The 23,249-nt window shown below is 38.1% G+C and overlaps 1 protein-coding gene across 5 annotated transcripts in view; it reads left to right on the top strand.

The window, feature by feature from the left end:
- SLC38A11 (solute carrier family 38 member 11) overlaps positions 1–19,177 on the top strand; it is a 56,565-nt gene extending 37,388 nt beyond the window's left edge. For all 5 annotated transcript variants that reach the window (XM_043894898.1, XM_043894896.1, XM_043894897.1 and 2 more), the window contains 3 exons: positions 737–849; positions 7,376–7,507; positions 17,542–19,177. In XM_043894898.1, the coding sequence (XP_043750833.1) occupies positions 737–849; positions 7,376–7,507; positions 17,542–17,835 (539 nt within the window). In that variant the 3' untranslated portion in view covers positions 17,836–19,177. The remainder of the gene's footprint in view (positions 1–736; positions 850–7,375; positions 7,508–17,541) is intronic.
- The last annotated feature ends 4,072 nt before the right edge of the window (positions 19,178–23,249 follow it).

The following is a 23,249-nucleotide window of genomic DNA, read 5'->3' on the forward strand; positions in this document are numbered from 1 at the left end:
AAATAAGAATTGGTTCCAAGGTATATATGGTCCATCATTTAGTTTGGAACTAATTAAATATAATACTTTGCCTGGGAACTAACCATATTTTCACCATTTTCAGTCAGCGCATTTATACTTGGGCTCATCAGAGACCATGAAAGATAGTGTGTGTTTGGAATTCCTTGCTGTAGCCCTGGGTTTGTGATTAAACTCTATAGAGTGATACACAGGAAATTCAGCTCCTTACATGTACTAGTCTACTGTTCCTTTCAGGATTGTCCTTGATCTAAGAATAACATTTCAAAAGGAAATTTGTTTATTTTAACAACTTTTTTTTTTTTTAATAATGAAGTCACTTACTTACTAGGAACAAAGACCAGAAGCAAGTTTATAAAACCAATGCACAAGAATTTAGGGAGTTGATTCTGGTATAAGAAGACAATGGATAAAAGTATTTTTCAGACGTTGATACAAATTTAAGGCTAATCTTCTGAAAACAAACAATGAGAGTAAGAGAAAAAGCATTAGTGATAAATTTTCTTTCAAGTGGAGCATGTGCTAGTTTTAATACCCAGCAGCAATTATGTAGCTTTTGAATGTAAAATTTATATTTAGACTTAACTGTCTGTTGTATTAATTAAAGGATGTTTATGTACCTTTACTTATATAATAAATATACAATATCAAATTTATTAGGTATTTATCTCAAATATCCAGTATCTATTAAGTAAATCTATTTTATATTGTTCTCTAGGAGACTTGTTTGAAAATTATTGCAGAAATGATGACTTGGTAACATTTGGAAGGTTTTGTTATGGAGTCACTGTCATTTTGACGTACCCAATTGAATGCTTTGTGACTAGAGAGGTAAGCACAGTCTCTTTCAAAACTTTAGCTAGGTCATTTCTCTACTGCATTAATTTAGTACAATTATAAATCATTTGATTCTGCAAATTCCCAAGTGCATGACAAGAAATATAATTCATGAAATTTTCTCTTTTAATCAGTTAAAAGATAATTCATATTCAAATGTTTACGAGATGTTTTTTCAAAAGTTGGTTTTGAAAATCATGTTTGGTGGTTTAGTTTATATTAGCATAAATATAAATATTTATACAACTGCATTCCAAAATGAATGTCAGCCTTTAATAGAGTCAAACCAAGATTTTCTTTTACTCATTCTTACAAACAAATTAGCACTAAGGTTTAAAACAGGTTTTACAAAATTGTCTTTTGGCTAAAATGTTTTATAAGTCAACATGTATTAAAAGCACCATAGGACAGATATGATCAATTGTATTATCTTTTAAAAGACTAAAATATTTTATCTTTCATGAAAACTTAAAATTTATTTTAAACCATGAGTTTTAGAGATAATTTTATTTATATATTTACTAAGTTTATAAATATTTTATATAAATATAAAACAAGCATGTATTTATGCATAAATTTATAAATATGTTTATTATGAATTTTTATCTATATCTGTATATTGATATATTTCACTTATAAAGTCATCTCCAAGTTATATTATATCATCTACCTGGATTCGTAGAGGAAGATTAAGTAAAAGAGAACTGATTCCTTTTGCAGAAAGTTGGATAATGTGGCTTTGTCAGGAATCCCTTATATAGCAAACTAAAAATCCACTGTACCATTTAGCCGAAAAACATGATCCTGCTTCATAGTGGTTCTTTCAGGAATCACACTGAAAAGGCTTAGTCTTAGGATCTATTCCTAGAGGCTGTTTATACAGTACACTGTCAATGGATCTAATGTGTGAAGTGAAATGCATGCAAAGCTTCAGATACACTAACTAATGGGCAGGCTTCTAGAGGCAGACCAGTGCTTGCCTTATGCTGATTCTGGGTAAGGAACAGCACAGGGAAAAGGAATGAAGACATGGTCAGCACTATGTATGTCCCTTACAGTTAGCATTTGTCCTCACTTACAAATATATAACCCACAGACCAGCTCACCCCCTTGAATACAGGGAACAGTAGATTGAACTTGATGAATAATTTTGAATCAAAGAGCTAACTATTGTTGGATGCAGGAAATGGTTTTATTTTAGTTTCCACCCAGTACTTTAGGTTCACATCTGATCCCTAGATCAGCAGTGACAGATGGTATATTCTCATGTGGCTTCTGGTGAGCTGCTCGTGGACTTCTGAGTCACTCCACCTGCACAGCTTCTGTCTTCAGTACTTGAGACTTGTGTTTCCTTTCTAGCTGCCCTGACAGGAAGACAGAACTAAATCAAGATCTCTGCCATGGTAGCAGATAGTGGGCAGAGGAACTTTGTATATTCCTCACCCATTCACTTCCTTTTTCTTTCTCTCTTTTCTGCACATGCACACACACACACACGCACGCACACACAAACATACGATTGGCATTAATATAATCAAAGTGATTTCTACTCACACACAGGTAAAGTAGCTGGCCATGTCCAAGGATGCCACAAAACCAGTCTACCCCTAATAAATATCTGCACTAGTTTGCCCCACTGAGTGAACTTCATCATTAAGAATGCACTCAAAATGAGATAATATTTGGAAGGACATTACCAATTACCAAAAACCAAAATGAGTAAAAGTGATTAGTGAAAGTGAAAGTCACTCAGTCGTGTCCAACTCTTTGTGACCCCATGGACTAGAGAGTCCATGGAATTTTCCAGGCCAGATACTGGAGTGGGTAGCCTTTTCCTTCTCCAGGGGATCTTCCCAACCCAGAGACTGAGCCCAGGTCTCCCGCACTGTGGGCAGATTCTTTACCAGCTGAGCCCAAGGGAAGTCCAAGCATACTGAAGTGGGTAGCCTATCCCTTCTCCAGCAGATCATCCCAACCTAGGAATCGAACCAGGGTCTCCTGCATTGCGGGCGGATTCTTTACCAACTGAGCTATCAGGGTAGCACAGTGATTAGTATCCCCATTTAATTATTAGCAGAGTTATGTCAGTATCCACTCAATGGGGCACTGTTACTTAACTAGAAATGTTACTTATCACAGCTTGGGGAACTGACTTCCTTAAGGTCCCCAGCATCTGATCCAGTCCTACCATTTCCAACTCTTTTCTTGTGGTTCTTTTGCAGTTACCACCCTGTTTAGACTGTCTCCTCCTTGCCCCCCCATATGTATCTTTCCTATTCTCTTTGCTCTTTTTCACACTCTTGCCTTGGTCTATAATTCTGCTCTAAATCCCATCTTGTGTTTCAAGCTCTTCCTCAAGCCAAAGTAAGAAAAGGACATTTCAGGAATACGATAAAGCCAGTTACTCACATGGAGACAGAACTAGATAGCTAAGTTCAGTTCAGTTCACTTGCTCAGTGTCTGACTCTCTGCAACCCCATGAATTGCAGCACGCCAGGCCTCCCTGTCCATCACCAACTCCTGGAGTTTACCCAAACTTATGTCCATTAGTCGGTGATACCATCTAACTATCTCATCCTCTGTCGTCCCCTTCTCCTGCCCCCAGTCTTTCCCAACATCAGGGACTTTTCAAATGAGTCAGCTCTTCAGCTTCAACATCAGTCCTTCCAATGAACACCCAGGACTGATCTCCTTTGCATGGACTGGTTGGATCTCCTTGCAATCCAAGGGACTCTCAACAGTCTTCTCCAACACCACAGTTCAAAAGCATCAATTCTTCAGTGCTTAGCTTTCTTTATAGTCCGACTCTCACATCCATATATGAATACTGGAAAAACCATAGCCTTGACTAGATAGACCTTTGTTGACAAAGTAATGTCTCTGCTTTTTAATATGCTGTCTAGGTTGGTCATAACTTTCCTTCCAAGGAGTAAATGTCTTTTAATTTCATGGCTGCAATCACCATCTGCAGTGATTTTGGAGCCCAAAAAAATAAGTCAACCACTGTTTCCACTGTTTCCACATCTATTTGCCATGAAGTGATGGGACCAAATGACATGATCTTAGGTTTCTGAATGTTGAGCTTTAAGCCAACTTTTTCACTCTCCTCTTTCACTTTCATCAAGAGGCTCTTTAGTTCTTCTTCACTTTCTGCCAAAAGGGTGGTATCATCTGCATTGTCTGAGGTTATTGATATTTCTCCCAGCAATCTTGATTCCAGCTTGTGCTTCTTCCAGCCCAGCATTTCTCATGATGTACTCTGCATACAAGTTAAATAAGCAGGGTGACAATATACAGCCTTGATGTACTCATTTTCCTATTTGGAACCAGTCTGTTGTTCCATGTCCAGTTCTAACTGTTGCTTCCTGACCTGCATACAGGTTTCTCAAGAGGCAGGTCAGGTGGTCTGATATTCCCATCTCTTTCAGAATTTTCCACAGTTCATTGTGATCCACACAGTCAAAGGCTTTGGCATAGTCAGTAAGGCAGAAATAGATGTTTTTCTGGAACTCTCTTGCTTTCTCTATGGTCCAGCAAATGTTGGCAGTTTGATCTCTGGTTCCTCTGCCTTTTCTAAAACCAGCTTGGACATCTGGAAGTTCACAGTTCACATATTGCTGAAGCCTGGCTTGGAGAATTTTGAGCATTACTTTACTAGTGTGTGAGATGACTGCAATTGTGTGGTAGTTTGAGCATTCTTTGGCATTGCCTTTCTTTGGGATTGGAATGAAAACTGACCTTTTCCAGTCCTGAGGCCACTGATGAGTTTTCCAAATTGCTGGCATATTGAGTGCAGCACTTTCACAGCATCATCTTTCAGGATTTGAAATAGCTCAACTGGTATTCCATCACCTCCACTAGCTTTGTTCATAGTAATGCTTCCTAAGGCCCACTTGAATTCATATTCCAGTATATCTGGCTCTAGGTGAGTGATCATACCATCATGTTTATCTGGGTCGTGAAGATCTTTTTTGTACAGTTCTTCTGTGTATTCTTGCCACTTCTTAATATCTTCTGCTTCTGTTAGGTCCATACCATTTCTGTCCTTTATCGAACCCATCTTTGCATGAAATGTTCCCTTGGTATCTCTAATTTTCTTGAAGAGATCTCTAGTCTTTCCCATTCTATTGTTTTCCTCTATTTCTTTACATTGATTGCTGAGGAAGGCTTTCTTATCTCTCCTTGCTATTCTTTGGAACTCTGCATTCATATGGGAATATCTTTCCTTTTCTCCTTTGCTTTTGCTTCTCTTCTTTTCACAGCTATTTGTAAGGCCTCCTCAGACAGCCATTTTGCTTTTTCACATTTCTTTTACTTGGGGATGGTCTTGATCCCTGTCTCCTGTACAATGTCATGAACCTCCGTCCATAGTTCATCAGGCACTCTATCAGATCTAGTCACTTAAATCTATTTCTCACTTCCACTCTATAATCATAAGGGATTTGATTTAGGTCATACCGGAATGGTCTAGTGGTTTTCCCTACTTTCTTCAATTTCAGTCTGAATTTGGCAATGAGGAGTTCATGATCTGAGCCACAGTCAGCTCCCGGTCTTGTTTTTGCTGACTGTATAGAGCTTCTCCATCTTTGGCTACAAAGAATATAATCAATCTGATTTCGGCATTGACCATCTGTTGATGTCCATGTGTAGGGTCTTCTCTTGTGTTGTTGGAAGACGGTGTTTGCTATGACCAGTGTGTTCTCTTGGCAAAACTCTATTAGCCTTTGCCCTGCTTCATTCTGTACTCCAAGGCCAATTTGCCTGTTACTCCAGGTATTTCTTGACTTCCTGCTTTTGCATTCCAGTCTCCTATAATGAAAAGGACATCTTTTTTGGGTATTAGTTCTAAAAGGTTTTGTAGGTCTTCATAGAACCATTCAACTTCAGCTTTTTCAGCATTTCTGGTCAGGGCATAGGCTTGGATTACCGTGATATTGAATGGTTTGCCTTGGAAACGAACAGTGATCTTTCTGTCATTTTTGAGATTGCATCCAAGTACTGCATTTTGTTGACTATGATGGCTACTCCATTTCTTCTAAGGGATTCTTGCCGGCAATAGTAGATATAATGGTCATCTGAGTTAAATTCACCCATTCCAGTCCATTTTAGTTCACTGATTCCTAGAATGTCAACATTCACTCTTGCCATCTCCTGTTGACCACTTTCAATTTGCCATGATTCATGGACCTAACATTTCAGGTTCCTATGCAATATTGCTCTTTACAGCATCGGACCTTGCTTCTATCACCAGTCCCATCCACAACTGGGTGTTGTTTTTGCTTTGGTTCCAACCCTTCATTCTTTCTGGAGTTATTTCTCCACTGATCTCCATTAGCATATTGGGCACCTACTGACCTGGGGAGTTCCTCTTTCAGTGTCCTATCATTTTGCCTTTTCATACTGTTCATGGGGTTCTCAAGGCAAGAATACTGAAGTGGTTTGCCATTCCCATCTCCAGTGGACCACATTCTGTCAGACTTCTCCACTATGACCCATCCATCTTGGGTGGCACTGTCTAGTTCTAAATTATATTTGACTTTTTTCTGTCCTGTCAAAAACTGATTACTATTTGTTTCATTGGATTGTTTGAATCTCTCTAATTAGGATGTTAATTCCTCAGAATAGGAATCATCTCCTAGACATTTTCTCTTAGCATTATACAGTGTAGGACACATTAAATAGGTATTAAATAGGTAACTGGGCTTACCAGGTGGTGATAGTGGTGAAGAACCTGCATGCCAGTGCAGGAGATGTAAGAGACACAGGTTTGATCCTCAGGTCAGGAAGGTCCTCTGGAGGAGGGCATGACAACCCGCTCCAGCTTTCTTGCCTGGGGAATCCCATGGACAGAGGAGCCTGGTGGGCTACAGTCCATGGGGTCTCAAAGAGTCGGGCATGACTAAAGAGAGTTAGCACACACACAAATAGGTAACTGTTGAGTGATTTCCTAATCTGAGTATCAGTGGAAAATGGTAATCAACTCTTCTCCATTTTTGCTAAGGAAAAGCAAGATAAAATACACTTAACTTGTACCAGATAGGATTTAGGTTATATGAAGTTAGTTTCCTGTTAGTAAAGGATATTAAACATGCATTATTATTAAAATATATTGTGCTGACTCTTTCCTTAGAGGTCCTTCAGATAATCTAAATAGCATCTGTAGTTTGTGTTAATGGTAACCTTATTGGACTCAAGGAAGAAGAATAAGGTAACTTCTCAAGGTCTCTCTTACACTTCAGAAATATGTTTGTTCCCTCAGGAGTATGCCATGTTCTGAGTCTGGAATGTAAGCCACTGCCTGTTTTAACGGTTCAACAAAGAATACTTGTTATTGATGTGAGTGTTTGTCTGTATGTAAATAGTTTGGAAAAGATACAACATTCATTCATATGACTTAAGATTTGATTGATTGCCTTACTGAATTTTATATAGTCCCAACTACTATAATATAAAATTCTCTTTTAAATCTCCTGCACAGCTCTGAGAGTCCCTCTCTAAATAATCTGTTTATATTTGGCAGGTAATTGCCAATGTGTTTTTCGGTGGGAATCTTTCATCAGTTTTCCACATTATCATAACTGTGGTTATCATTACCGTGGCCACACTTGTGTCACTGCTGATTGATTGCCTTGGAATAGTTTTAGAGCTCAATGTAAGTACATTTGAAGATTATAAAAATCTCTTTTAAAGTTATGTTTGCATTTAACATGAGATGTATTTTTCCTTAATAAAGGTGTCATTTTCTGAACTGGAATGAAAATGTGCTTGTTATATTATAGTAAATATTTGTATAGATGATATTATGTGGTTTTCAGGACTCTATATTTTTAGAGCAGTGGTTCTTCAGTGGGGGAAATGCCCTTCTATCCCCACCCCCAGAGGACACTTAGCAGTGTCTACAGACGTTTTTAGTTGCCACAACTGGGTAGGCTGATGCTAATGGTAACTAGTGGGTAGAGGACAGGAAAGTGGCTAAGCATCTCACAATGTGCAGGGTAACCCTTACCACAAAGAATTATGCAGTCCAAAATGTCAGTGGTGCTGGAACTGAAATACTAGTTTAAGCAGTTTTTCCATATTTTGTTTTCTATAGGGCATAGATATAATTGAAAATAACTATAAACTAAACAAATCTAGGGGAAATTCCTTTGCAGAGTAAAGACAGGCCTAGAGAGGCTCATTAAAATACGTAATGAAGGAAGTTATATCCATACCCCACATTCACTTACCCTGGCACATTTTCTTTAAGTATTTCTCTCTCTCTCTCGAATATCCTTTGTAATCTCTACTGCTGATTTCCAAATCTATGTCCTCATCATATCACATTTGAATTAATATTGGGGTTTTGCTTCAACTAGCACATACTTAAGTTCTGCTTCCAATTTATCACCATCCTGCTTAAAAACTCTACTTTTCTCTCAACAAGCATAAAATCTGTTGCCTTTATCACCTGACCCCAAGCTATCTATGGAAAGTTATTTACCAGTAACTTCCCAAAATATATCCACAGCTCTAGTTGATCTTATTTTTGACCTATGAGTAATCCATATTAATTCTGTCTTTTATCCTATCGCTTATGTTTATTCTTTCCTGTAATTATTTTTTTCTTTCATTTCTCTCCAAATCTTACAAAGATTTAAAGTCTAGTGCAGCTTTAATATGTTTATTTGTTGATCAGATATATATTAAATAATTACAATTGATCTTTGAACAACATGGGTTTGAAATATGGAATTTACTTTTACACAGATACTTTTCGATAAATATGCACTACATGAACCTCAGTTGGTTGAACCTGCAGATATGGAGAAACAGAGTATGCAGAAATGTATATGTTATATATGAGCTTCCAACTGTTCAGTAACCCCCTAGCTCCCACGTTATTCAAGGGTCAATGATACAGTTGCCACAAAAGCAGAGATACAAGGATGGGAGGAAATCAGAAAGGATCTGTGCTTTCGTGGAGCTTACAATCTCACAAGGAAACTTAAAAGTTCAGCTACTATATAGGCAGTGAAGAAAAGAAAAGGATGTGGGTGGACTCCTAAAAGACACTGTTTAGAAAAGATTGACAGAATTTGGTAACCAATTCAATTGGGAGGTCAGGGTGATAGAGGGGCGCATCAAGAATGACTTCTGGGGACCCAGCAATTCCTCTTCTGGGTATTTATCCAAAGAAAAAAAAAACACTAATTTGAAAGTGTGTATGTACTGTGGAGTTCTTGACAACAGCCAAGATACGGAAGCAACCTAAGTGTCCATCAAGAGATGAATGAATAAAGAATATGTGGTATGAAGGATTAATCTCAAAAATATACAAGCAACTCCTGAAGCTCAATTCCAGAAAAATAAATGACCCAATCAAAAAATGGGCCAAAGAACTAAACAGACATTTCTCCAAAGAAGACATACAGATGGCTAACAAACACATGAAAAGATGCTCAACATCACTCATTATTAGAGAAATGCAAATCAAAACCACAATGAGGTACCATTACACGCCAGTCAGGATGGCTGCTATCCAAAAGTCTACAAGCAATAAATGCTGGAGAGGGTGTGGAGGAAAGGGAACCCTCTTACACTGTTGGTGGGAATGCAGACTAGTACAGCCACTATGGAAAACAGTGTGGAGATTTCTTAAAAAACTGGAAATAGAACTGCCATATGACCCAGCAATCCCACTTCTGGGCATACACACTGAGGAAACCAGATCTGAAAGAGACACATGCACCCCAATGTTCATCACAGCACTGTTTATAATAGCCAGGACATGGAAGCAACCTAGATGCCCATCAGCAGATGAATGGATAAGGAAGCTGTAGTACGTATACACCGTGGAATATTACTCAGCCGTTAAAAAGAATTCATTTGAATCAGTTCTAATGAGATGGATGAAACTGGAGCCCATTATACAGAGTGAAGTAAGCCAGAAAGATAAAGAACATTACAGCATACTAACACATATATATGGAATTTAGAAAGATGGTAATGATAACCCTATATGCAAAACAGAAAAAGAGACACAGAAGTACAGAACAGACTTTTGAACTCTGCAGGAGAAGGTGAGGGTGGGATGTTTTGAAAGAACAGCATGTATATTATCTATGGTGAAACAGATCACCAGCCCAGGTGGGATGCATGAGACAAGTGCTCCGGCCTGGTGCACTGGGAAGACCCAGAGGAATCGGGTGGAGAGGGAGGTGGGAGGGGGGATTGGGATGGGGAATACGTGTAACTCTATGGCTGATTCATATCAATGTATGACAAAACCCACTGAAATGTTGTGAAGTAATTAGCCTCCAACTAATAAAAAAAAAGGAAAAAAAGTGAAAAAAAAAAAAAAAGAATATGTGGTATGTATATACAATAAAACACTACTCAGGCATAAAAAATAAAATCTTTCCATTTGTAGCATCATGGTTGGATACTGAGGATATTATGCTAAAGTGAAATAAGTCACACAGAGAAAGACAAATACTGTATTATCTTACTCATATCAATATGTGGAATCTAAAAGAGATTAAACAGAACAAAATGGAAACAGACTCATAGATACAGAGAACAAATGACATACAGAGAGGAGGGGCAGGGGTGAAATTGGTCAAGGAAACTGAGATACAAATTTCCAGTTATATGATAAATAAGTCACGTGTATGTAATATACAGCATAAGGAATATCTATAATATTGTAATAATTTGTATGAGGACAGATTGTTCCTAGAGTTGTTCTAATGTTCATTTCATTATGTATGTAAATGTTAGATCACTATTTAGTGCAACTAAAACTCACATAGTATCATATGTCAACTGTATTTCAATTTTTTTTTCCATTTATTTTTATTAGTTGGAGGCTAATTACTTTACATGTATTTCAGTTCTTAAAAGTGACCAAAAAAAAAGGACTCCTTGATTCTACTTTGTGGAAGTAGGATAATGAGATCATTTGGTGAAACATGAATAGAAGTGATTCTCCTGCTTTAGAGTCTTTCCTCTTCCCCTTCTACCATCCTTCTGGAATTTCTACTCAGAAGCACACCACTTAGCATTGATCAATCATGTCCCACTGGGAGGGTGGGCTTTTATAGATAGAATATCAAGTTATCTTTTACTCACTCCATTGAGAGTTAAGGGGGAGGTGAAGGTAATATTCCTTCCAGGTGCCATTTGGATTTGAAATCCCAGACAAAGGTAGTGGAAGATTCAGTCAGGAACACACTGTTGGGAGTTTTCCTGTATCAGATCATGTGGAAAGTAGAGAGCAGGCAACTCCCCCAGCCTTCAGATGACTAGGGAAACATCTGTTCCACCAGAAATGGAAGGAAAGTTCATAGGAAACATGGACAATTATCCAAGGTAACTTTTACCTACTTCCTGATTTTGCATAGGCTAAATAAAAGCTAATAGGTTCACTGAAAGGCATTTCATGTTCCAACCTCGATCTATGTAAATGGATGATTGCAACCTAAACGTAACTTAAGTACTGCCTTATATCATGTATGGTCTGGACTGTCCGTAAGCTTGCCTTTACTATCAAAGTACAAGTTCTTTGGAGACAAGAATGGTACTTAATTGCCTTCTTCATCTCCCACAATATATATAGCACAGTGCTAAGAACACGGCACTCAAATTACTGCATGGGCCACTGTCCATTGGGAGCACAGTGGAGGGCCTATGTCTACAAATGCTCCTGGACACAGAAGGCATTCTTTAGTGTGCATGACCAGTCCTATCTGACTCTTTGTGACCTACCGGCTATAGCCCACCTGGCTCCTCTCTCCATGGGATTTCCCAGTGAAGAATACTGGACTGGATTGCCATTTCCTACTCCAGGGGATCTTCCCAACCCAGGGACTGAGCCTGCATCTCCTGCATTGGCAGGTGGATTCTTTACCACTGAGCCACCTGGGAAGCCCATTCTCTAGTTGTGGCATCAAGCAATTAAGTGTTACAAAAAATGGTTGGGGCTGACAGTAATAGTAATCCTTTAATTATGCTGAGGAATGACCAGCGCAATTCCCAGCTCTGTTATTGCCTGTTTTGTGAAATGTCTCATTTGAGGTCGCATGTTTGTTTGAATATTGTAGGATTGTGATATGAGAGAACATATGTTTATCAACTGCCTTACTACTCTCTATTTTGATAGCCTAACAGTTTTTGTTCCCTTTAAGTTAACCAAGCATACACATATGGCTTATTTTTCAGAAATGATATATTTATGTAAATTTGACCATTACTTTCTATTAATTCCAAATCTCCCTGACACTTTGCACAACAAAATTATAAGCACATAATGGTGGGCTACAGTCCATGGGGTTGCAAAGAGTCAGAAATGACTGAGAAACTGAACACAGTCACATTAAATATTTCCAGTTGTGCCTATGTTTAAATTTTTTGTGGTTAAGACAGAATTCTGGTGTTGTAATAAAATAATAATATTTCATGAAAATCTGTTATGAAGTCAAGATCTGAGCTGAGTTTGAGGACTATTTTTAAAAATTTAAAACTTGATTCTAGATCCTTAGATTTTTTTTTTTTTTTAAGAAAAACCTGGCTATATAGACATTTAAGAAGAGTGCCAAATTGTCATGATCTAAGAACTCAATTACACTAGTTTTAAGAAATCTGAGATCTTCATTCACTTCCAGACCATCTGAGTGTGTATTTTTTTAATCAGTGAAAGTCTTTTTGTAAGTGCAGTGTCACAGTCAGGTCTTTTGTGGGTATTTGTTATGTTTTACAACATCAGATCAAGCAGCGGGTCACAAGCACTTTAGAAGCAGCTAAAGCATGTGATGTTTCCCCTCCAAACAACAGTCTGAGCTAACACATAGGGAGCATTTACTCTGGGTCAAGTGTTTTGCGTACATTATCATCATTAATCTATATAAATTTCACATATGAAGATACTGAGGCACAGAGCGATTGACGCCATTAACAGGCCACACTGGGTTTTTTTTTAATTGAAGTATAGTTGATCTATATGGACTTCTCAGGTGTCCCCAGTGGTAAAGAACCCACCTGCCAATGCAGGAGACAGAAGAGACACAAGTCCGATTCCTGGGTCAGGAAGATCCTCTGGAGGAGGGCATGGCAGCCCACTCCAGTGTTCTTGTCTGGAGAATCCCATGGACAGAGGAACCTGGAGGCTTACAGTCCATGGGGTCTCAAAGAGTCGGACACGACTGAAGCGACTTAGTACCCACTCATGCATAGTTGATTTAGAACATTATATTACTTTCAGGCGTACAACTTAGTGATTCAATATTTTTATAGATTATACTCCATTTAAAGGTATTATTAGTATGAAGCAATGGCTATATTTTCCTATGCTATACAATACATCCTTGTAGCCCATCTATCTCATACATAGTAGTTCATATCTCTTATCTCCTTCCCTTATCCTATCCTCCTACCTTACTCCCTCTCCACTGTAGCCACTAGTTTGTTCTCTATATCTGTGAGTTTGTTTCTTTTTTGTTATATTCACTAGTTTGTTTTGTTTTTTAGATTCTACTTATAAGTGATGATATGGTATTTGTCTGTCTGACTTATTTCAGTAATCATAATGTTCTCTTGGTCCATCCACATTGCTGGAGATGGCAGAATTTCATTCTTTTTTGACTGAGTAGTATTCCAGTGTATATATGTGTATGTGTGCATATACCACATCTTCTTTATTCATTCATCTGTCAGTAGACACTTAAATAGGTCACACTAGTTTTAAGTGGTAGAAAGTGAACACAAGCTTTCAAATCCTGTTGCCCATGTTTTTAGTCATTATGCTAGTCAGGGATTTCCTATGTATAAGGCTTTAAATCATGCAAAATAAATGTATTCATGTCTCCTCCCATTTTTTAAGTTAAAAATCTATGCATTGAGTTTACCTGTAAGTGAGGTTAAGAGTAATTCAGAATATACATAGATAGACTTTAGTAAAGGGTTAAATACAAAAAAATGAAATTAAAAGTTTTTCGTCTAAGCTGATAATGTTTAGCTAATAGCCTTTACCTTAGTTAATAAGGTAGTACCTTAGAAATTATTTTCCTATTGTGACCTGTGAATCATCACTAAATAGAGAAGGATCTTTACAGTTGATGATAGAATCAGACCTTCAATTTGCAAAGTTAAGGAAATGATATTACTTAGTATAACTAAAATGATATAGAATAAAATTATTCAGGCTTACATTAGTTATTTAAGAAAAAGCAAAACCCCATTTAGAACTGTTTCCTTTTTATTTTATTGTTTTCATGGCAGTAGATCAAAATGACTTATTTTCCAAGGCAAATGCACCCTCAATTTTAAAGGATTCATTTTAGAAACGAAGTAAGTTCCATTCTTGTTAATAAGAATCCAGCATCTTGGCACTAGTGTTGCTGTTAGAGAAAGGAGGCGTCTGCAGTAATTGGGTCCTCTGGGTTTCTACTTGCAGCAGAACAAAGAGAAAAGATGAAGCAGCTGGTGCCTGTGGCCAGGCTAACCAGCCCAACAAGCAGTGTGCGGCGTACAGTGGAGGGAAGAAAGCAAACCTCTTACCCAGCAAGCGCACACAGGCTGAGCGGGCTGTAGTCCAAGCTGCCGAAGACCTCTGAGCTAGAATTTCTCTTTAAGGCATAGGAACACATTTCATGAGTCCAGACTGATTACAAAATAGAAATTTTAAGGATGTTTAAGCACTCTTTTCTTTAGTTTTCAGCCTCCTTGCATCAGACGAGAGGTTTCTGTTCAGGTAGGAGGATTCAAATACTTTTCCAATCTGTACTGCCAGTAAAAATATTCAACACCCTCTGTTATTTCCCACCTGCAAACTGCAAAATGCCCTGACATCAGTAGTGTTTTTTATCAAAGAATAGTGCTTTCCCCTTTTATAAATAGGCTATATATTTTCTTGTCTCTTCATAAACAGTTTTAGCATTTATGTGCTGTCAGGAAATTTCGAAAATTATTACTAAGCCAATGGTGTATCCTCTGACAAGGCTATATTAGATAGATGAAATTAGTTGGGCTAATTTATAGGGAATGGGCCTCCCAGGTGGCTCAGTGGTAAAGAATCTTCCTGCCAATGCAGGAGACACAGGAGATGTAGATGTAGGTTTGATCCCTGGGTTGGGAAGATCCCCTGGAGGAGGAAATGGCAACCCAGCCCAGTATTGTTGCTTGGAAAATCCCATGGACAGAGGAGCCTGGCGGTCTACAGTCCATGGGGTCGTGAGGAGTCAGACACAACTGAGCAACTGAGCACACACATACACACAATTTGTAGGGAATAGAGCAGATGTTCTTATCATTTTACTGATAATCTTGGGTCCTAGCAACAATCTTTACCAAGACGGAGCTTTCAAATGTTAGGGAAGTAACTGCTATCTAGACAAGATACTCAACTGGACTTCTTCCAGTACAAACATCAGCTATAAAGTTTTCCCACTAATTGCTACTTTCTCAACCTTTAAGAATTATGACATAAACAGAACACCCATTGCTTTGTGCTGCCCAGCAAGTTAGGTTTGGAAGAGTCCCAAAATGCTGACTGATGACAGCTTCTGAGCCGCAGCTGGTTGCAGTTTCCATCCGGATAGCACTTTCACACTCCACAGTTCCTGATGAAGTTGCTTCGTGTGTTCCTATGAACGGCCTTTTATCACTCTTTCTCTACACACACGTAGACACACACACACACGTGCACGTAATCACACATGCATGCATACACAAACATATTGTTGTTTAGTCACTAAGTTGTGTCTGACTCTCTTGCGAGCCCACACTATAGCCTGCCAGGCGCCTCTGTCCATGGGATTCTCCAGGCAAGAACACTGGAGTGGGTAGCCATTCCCTTCTTCAGGGGATCTATCCGAGCTAGGGATCGAACCCGGGTCTCCTGCACTGCAGGCGGACTCTCTACTACTGAGCCACTAGGGGACTCCTCCTGTGTTTGTATTTTTTATTTTCAAAAATTATTTCATAGAAATCAAAGGATAATTATTATAAGCATGGATTAAGTATTTTTTGTAATTCAAAAAAACATCAGTTTCAAATGTCATAATGGAGCCTAAGAAATACACAATTCATTTAACTCTAGCCATATGAAAATTAATCCTTTATATGCTGTGTACTTTTGTAGGTATTCATCTGTATTCAGGTACTATGAATAGCAAAATTATGTTGTTCATATATTTCAAATCAGAAAATGACACCTCTTAGTATTTTCTCATTCTTATGCCTGTGACTATAGAAATATTTTCCATGAAGTGTGGTTCCTCCTATTCTTTCCCAAATTTTTAGCTGCTACCTGGCTAGTCTGACTTCATGTGTTCCTCTTAATTGATATTTCTCCTGACTTGCTGTTTTTGTTAAAAACTTGTATTTTTGAAATCATATGATGTATATTTTTGGTATGAGAGTAGCACTTAGTATAAAGCAAAGTAAATTCAGTAAATGGTGATACTGAAAAAAATCTTTCTTTTAAAAATATTTTAAGGTATAATCTGTTCTTTTACATCATCCAACCTCAGAATCAGTTTTCTATGATTTTCCCCTGGGGTTACTTTACCAAAATAATGCCAAAGAGCTTTCAAACCATAGGTGATAGGTGTATAGGGTTTTGTTATATGATTCTTTCTACTTTTCTGTATATTTACAAATTTCCATAATAACTTTTCAAGTTTGGAAAATATATATTTTGTGGAATACTTCTTTTTCATTCTTAACCTTACCATATTTACTGAGTGCCTGTTTAAAAAAAAAAGCTGGTGTTTTATGACTTAGGAAAGTACCATTTGTCATATGATTATATTTAATATATTTTAATAATATGTTTATTTTATTTAATACATAAATAATTTTAACATAATCAGAAAAATATATTACCTAAAATGCATTTAATTTTAACATGATTTCATTTGCAGAATTCCTTACAGATTTGGCCTCCACAAATGGAAAGTCTCTTTCCTTTGAAGTCAGTAACTTGTGGTCTTTTTTATAATAGATAGCAATATTCCCTGTAATTTTCAATCTGACATTCCCCCTCAGGTTGGACTTATCCATAAACTAATGTGGGGGCGAGAGGATGAGTCATAGCTATTTAGTTCTGCTGTCAATTTTCTAGGATAATTAATGTGAGTAGTTTTACTTGAAAGAGGATTTAGAAATGCTATTTCATGCTAAGTACCCTGAGGGGTACAGTTTTCCCTTCTCATACAGACAGGCACCTACTTTCTTACAAGGTCATGAAGAGAGGAGAGATAAGACGCATGCCCTCTGTACACCTCCAAATATTCCCCTTCTGTACAAAGTTGACAAATAGACCTCTCAGTTTTAAATGGCAGAGTAGGTACACAGCAATTTGAGATGAAGAGTATAAGGAAATATGATGTGACTGAAAATGAGGGAACTTTTAAGAGTTTGCCAGGAATCAGCCATACCATCTGCTTTATTTTTTTATATTATTTTCTGATTATTATTTCTTAAGCCTGATATACCATTATATTATTTTACTTTTCTCATCTGTAAATGTACTGTCAGCAAAGGAAAGTCTTTCTTGGAATTATTTTTCTTTCCTTTGATTTAACTGAAGCTGTCAAACTTGTAACATGCACAATGACAGATAGATTTTCTAGGTGTTTTTTTCCAAACTGTCCCAGAAAGGCTCCACTCAGCAACATTATCTTCTTTCTTGTTTTCAATCTGCAGGGCGTGCTCTGTGCAGCTCCCTTAATTTTTATCATTCCATCGGCATGTTATCTGAAACTGTCTGAAGAACCGAGGACACACTCGGATAAGATTATGTCCTGTGCGGTGCTTCCCATGGGTGCTGTGGTGATGGCTGTTGGATTCGTCATGGCGGTCACCAATCCTCAAGACTGCAGCCACGGGCAGGAAATGTTCTACTGCTCCCCGGACAATTTCTCCCTCACAAACATTTCAGCTTCTCATTTTCAACTGACAACACAACTTTCCATTTTAAACGTCAGTATCTTTCAGTGAGTTGCCTCCTTTAAAAAAAATATGCATTTTTATAGACTTCTAAATTGCATAGTAACATTCACACAGGTTTTAATCTCCATATTATAAAATTATTACTTTGGCATTTATGAGAATTTGGTTTCGTTACTCTTTACTCCAATGTAAAAGATAAAAAGGAAAAGAAAGTTGAATGTATTTTATCTTAAACTGGAGAAAATATAAATGTTTTAATGACTGTACTGCACAAATCTTAAAGGCAGAAGGAAAAGTGAGGCCTTTGACATTTGCTGCCATCCTCTCAAAGCACTTTTCTCTTTTAAAACCAATATATTGTGCTCTAAAATAAGTAGGTGATTGTGGGTTTAAGGTTTGTGTGTCTCCTTTAAGAAAAACATAGAGGGCTTTTTGTTTTTTAAAGTCTAAGGAAAACTCAAGACTGTTAAAGAGACTAGATTTCCCAGGAACTAAGTGAAGCTCTCCATTGTCATTAGCATCCCTTGTTGAGAGGGAAGTGACTCCTTGGCGTAATGAGAAAGTCCTGCCCATGTTAGGAAGCATAACTCATAGACTGGGCGTACAGAGCAAGGTGTGTGAGGAATCAAATTACCTCGCAAGTTTTGATCCTGTGAGAATATAATGGTAGTGCCATTAAATAAAGTATAAAATGAGGAAAAACCACAAGTTCTTCTGAGGCACAAGCTCAAGGGATCAGTTCTGCAGCAGCTTTGGAGCTGTTGAATGTGAAGAGCAAGTAAGAAGCTGAATTTTCAGACTAGAACCTCAAGAGAAGAATCAGGGCTACTCAAGAGGTATTCTCATTACTCTGGGGGTCCTTGGAGAGACTCTTGGATGCTCTTGTTGGCTAGATTCTCCAGAAGGAGACAGAAAGATGGAGTGTGCCATGTGGGGTATTCAGCTTCCATGGTGGCTCCGACAGTGAAGAATTTGCCTGCAATGCAGGAGACTCGGATTCTATCCCTGAGTCAGAAAGATTCCCTGGAGAAGGAAATGGCAACCCACTTCAGTATTCTTGCCTGGAGCATTCCATGGACAGAGAAGCCTGGTGGGCTGCAGTCCATAGGGGTCCCAAAGAGTCGGGCATGACTGAGTGACTAACACATATAACTAATGGAAGAGAGGGGGAAAGCAAGATCAGGTGGGCTAAATGGACCTGTAGTACAGGCTGACAGAACCTCAGCCAGGTCCACAAGGAATCTGGAGCATATATGGCCCATCAGAGTTGTCTCAATTCAAACGAAATAGCCAAGTTTGAACACCCCTGCCTCCATCAGTCTTGCACATGGGCAGCTCTTTGCAGCTGAGCAGACCCTGAAGGAACTGAGAGCTGGCAGTGGTTGGCTGACGGCTGGGTCACCAATGCTTCCTTGTGGGTGGGTGGGGGGGTAGGGATCTGTGTTTGTCACAGCTGGCCTCAGTTTTTAATGAGAAGTTTTTTATATCTCAGTGAATATTTCATGTTTTCATACCCATGACAATCTTTTAAAAAAACAAGAAAATTTGGGCCCATTTGGATGGCTAGCTTAAGTTATGTATCACCCATGATTTCATTTCTCACCTTTTCATTTATATTTCAGTCAAGTTATCAAGTTGACAGTCTATAGTATTATATTAATTGTTGTCGAATAGTGAGATTATATGACACAGTTAATACACACCTGATGTGTTTGTACAAATCACAGCCAAAAAAAAAAAAAAACCCACAAGAAGTATATAATGAATAGTTTCACAGCAGTTTGAATACAGAAGTGGTGAAAGCTGAGTTGTCATGTAACTTATAATAAGAAAGGCCTATTGAAAGCAAAGAAAACTGCCTCTTAGCCAGCAGGGCCATGCTCAGGCTTTGAGTGGTAGTATTTACTCCAATAAAACATCATCCATGCCGCTAAATTAATACAAATTATTTTGGCTATATAGCTTTTCTGTATTTCATTTATACAGTTGGTTTTTGTAGTTGGTTAAGAATCATAAAGTTAGGTGATTTGTATTCATTCTTATATTGAAACATGTTTTGGTGAAATACTAATAAAAATACTAATACTAGTGCTAAAAAATACTAATAAAAATGCTTTCATTCCTAACTGAGAGAATGTGAGAAAATTTTGCAGCAGTTCATCCCTACATTACTCAGGACTGAGAAACACTGACCTACATAGTTATTAGATAAAGTCATAGGAGATGAGATTTCCAAGGGTGTACAAAGAAAAATACGTCAAGGATAAACGTAATTTAATGCGTAACCTTCCTATTATCTTGTACTTTTGCTATTGCTTCAGATACATTAACCTTGGCTCAAGCTGGTGAAAAGTTCCAGATAGGAACTGAGTGCTGCATTAATGCCTAACAAATATTTGTTCTGGTTTTGTGTTTTCCAAATCAACTGTAGAAAAAGACTACCTTGGACCCAGTTATTAGCTGCAAAGTTTACCAGCATCTTTCAAATTATGGTTGAATAAGTGTTAGAAATACGTCTATTTCACAAGAATACTTACTAATATTTTGCCAACGTTCAGAACTTCGAGAACCACCCCTTCTATGTTCTGCCTTAAATTAATGAGGTTTCCACTGAAACTTATTCCCAGCGCCTGCTACCTCTTACCCCTAACAAAACAACTTGAATATTTAATCCAGTTTTGCGCTTGTTTGACCTTATAAAGTTCTTCTTAATTTAAAAAAGGAGGAGAAGGAATAGTATCATTACACACTAATGCACACATAGAGCACTACATTTTCTTTAAAGGATATAGATCGGATGGCATCTGTAAAACTTACTAATTGGATCTTTGTACCTATCACTTATAATTGGATCTCTAATCTCAACCCTAACTTCCAGTATTAAAACAGGGAGATTGCTTTGCCTCTGACTGGCTACAGTGGTATCAAGCAATAATTGTTGTCTCTTGTCTTTCCTAAAAAGACTCTGAAATCCTGGTTATCCAATCAGGAAAATCTCAACTAGTCCTCCTCTGTAGTCATACTGCGTAGCACACATCACCTTAATTAAAGATGAATTTGTTGGAAAGGAGCAGGCCTCCTTCTGGTTTATCTGCTGTGATCTTCTCAGGAAGCTGTGCTAGTCTGTTTTTCAGCAGAGCTGGCCACTGACAGGGCCAGGTGTTGTCGGGTATTCTCAAGCATGGACCAGCAAGTGACCATGAGATGAGGAACCCATAAATGCTTAAGTGACATTGATGGAGGTAATAATTAGCTGCACCAATCAAATAAGCTCCTTGAAGAATTTGTTATTATTCTAAAAAGTGTAGAAAGGATTTGCCCAGATAACAGAGTAGACATGCAGAGTGCATGAGAGGTACCATGAGCAGGAGAACATAAGACTGGGAGAGAAAGAAAACAGTACAGTCATCCTCTAGAGCCGTGGTTCACAAACGTCAACACGGGTCAGAATCATTGAAAAAAAAAAAGAAAAGTGTTAGTTGCTCAGTCATGTCTGATTCTTTGCAACCCTATGGACCGTAGTCCACCTGGCTCCTCTGTCCATGGAATTCTCCAGGCAAGAATACTGGAGTGGGTAGCCATTCCTTTCTCTAGGGGCTTTTCCCATTCCAGGGATGGAACACAGGTCTCCTGCATTGCAGGCAGATTCTTTACCATCTGAGCCACTAGGGGAGGCCCAAGATCATTGGAGGGCTTGTTAAAATACAGGTTGCTGGGCCCCACCAATAGTTTCTGGTTCTGGGGTGAGGCCTGAGAATTTGCATTTGTTCAAAGTTCCCAGGTGATCCGACTGCTGTTCATTCAAAAACCATATTTGAGTAAGGATGAAGGTTGGACAAAAGAGAGATGGCAGATGGGGCCATTGGTTCAGAGGCTGAGCAGAAGACAGCAGTGTGTAGAAATGCCAGGCTGGAGTTCAGAAGGGAACTGGGAGTGGAGACAGGAGAGAGGGGTCTTGGCAGAGTAACTGTACTTTTCCTTTGTCTCTTTGAAAACTCATTTGGAGAAACTCAAGGAGGGGAGAGGAGAACCCAGACAGGAAGATTAGTGAAGAGCAATGACAAGGGAGGGGAGGGGAGCGAACAAAGAAGGAAACAGATTACAGTCTAAAGACAACACAGCTGCTGTGTTAAGCTGAAGGCCTGGTTTGGAACCTACAGGCATTCAGGGAAGACTGTGTGAGCGCCATAGCTCTTATTATGAGAAGGAAGAAAATATACGGTTTCCTCAAAAATACACCAAGTTTTCCTAGGACTAAACCAAATGTCTTACTTGGAAAAAAAAAATCTTATTGGAACATGAATAAAACTGGGCTATACTCATAATAACATCATGCAGATAAAGAATGCATGTAGCTATCTTTAAAGGATCATTCCACTAAAGTCTGCTCATTGAAAATGAAAATTATCAATACATTTAATTTTAGAATTTTTTACTATATTGTTCCTTTATAGTGCTATACTAAATGTTTCATTTTTTAAAAAAGGCATATAGAGATTTAGCCTGTCCTTCATTCCTAACACCTACCTGATTCTGGTTCTTACCAACTCACACCCAGACTCAGGCCTCTTACCTGAGCATTCTGCTTCCAGGCTCTCCTCCCTTCAAGATTATTTGTGCATCACTCCAAATCATTTCACTAAATGAATGCTTTAATAACACCAAATGCTTGTTCAAAAGCTTTCCATGATAAACTCTTCTACTTACAGGATAAGGTACAACTCTGAAGCCTGTATTCAAAGCTTTTATAACATGGCCTCAACCTGTTGTTCTGACCTCATCTTCCATGACAGCAGGAAGGAACTCTTTTTTCTGGACTAACTAAAGCATTGCTTTATACCAAAATTGCTTTCTGCTGCTATTGCCATTGCTCTTGAATTCTTGCCATTTCCTCATCTGAAATATCCAAGCCCTTCTTTCCCATCCTCATCACATTCTATTAGTCCTCCAGTCTTCTCCCCATGCCATCCCTGACAACTCTAGCTGCAAGGTAATTCTACCTCCTTTGGGATTCTTTGTCTTGCAGTAATGTTATATGAAGAAACCATGTCCAGTCAACCAGACCAAAAGTGTGTTTTAAAGTCTCTTTATTCTTCATAGTCCATAACATGGTGTCTTAAAAGTAGTAAACACCTAAGTATTAGAAGTGAGATTGATAGTATAAAAAGGGAAAATTGTTGATTGTACTTACAGCCATACATATTATTTTAATTGCACTTTTCCAACTATAATAATTGTCATTCAGTGAAGTACCAAGTTAATGTGATGCAGTCATTCATCTAACAAGTTGGTTTAGGTAATTAAATTGAGGTTCTTGTTTTGCTTCACTAAGCACAGAAGCTTCACAGAAACTGTTTAGAATATTCTTTAAAGAATTCTTCAAGTGCATACCAATTAGCACGTATCTTTTTGTTCATTTTGACTGCTAAATACAAATTTTCTTGTCTCTTACTTATTTGCAA

Source organism: Cervus elaphus, chromosome 33 (assembly GCF_910594005.1).
Source record: "Cervus elaphus chromosome 33, mCerEla1.1, whole genome shotgun sequence".
Taxonomy (NCBI): domain Eukaryota; kingdom Metazoa; phylum Chordata; class Mammalia; order Artiodactyla; family Cervidae; genus Cervus; species Cervus elaphus.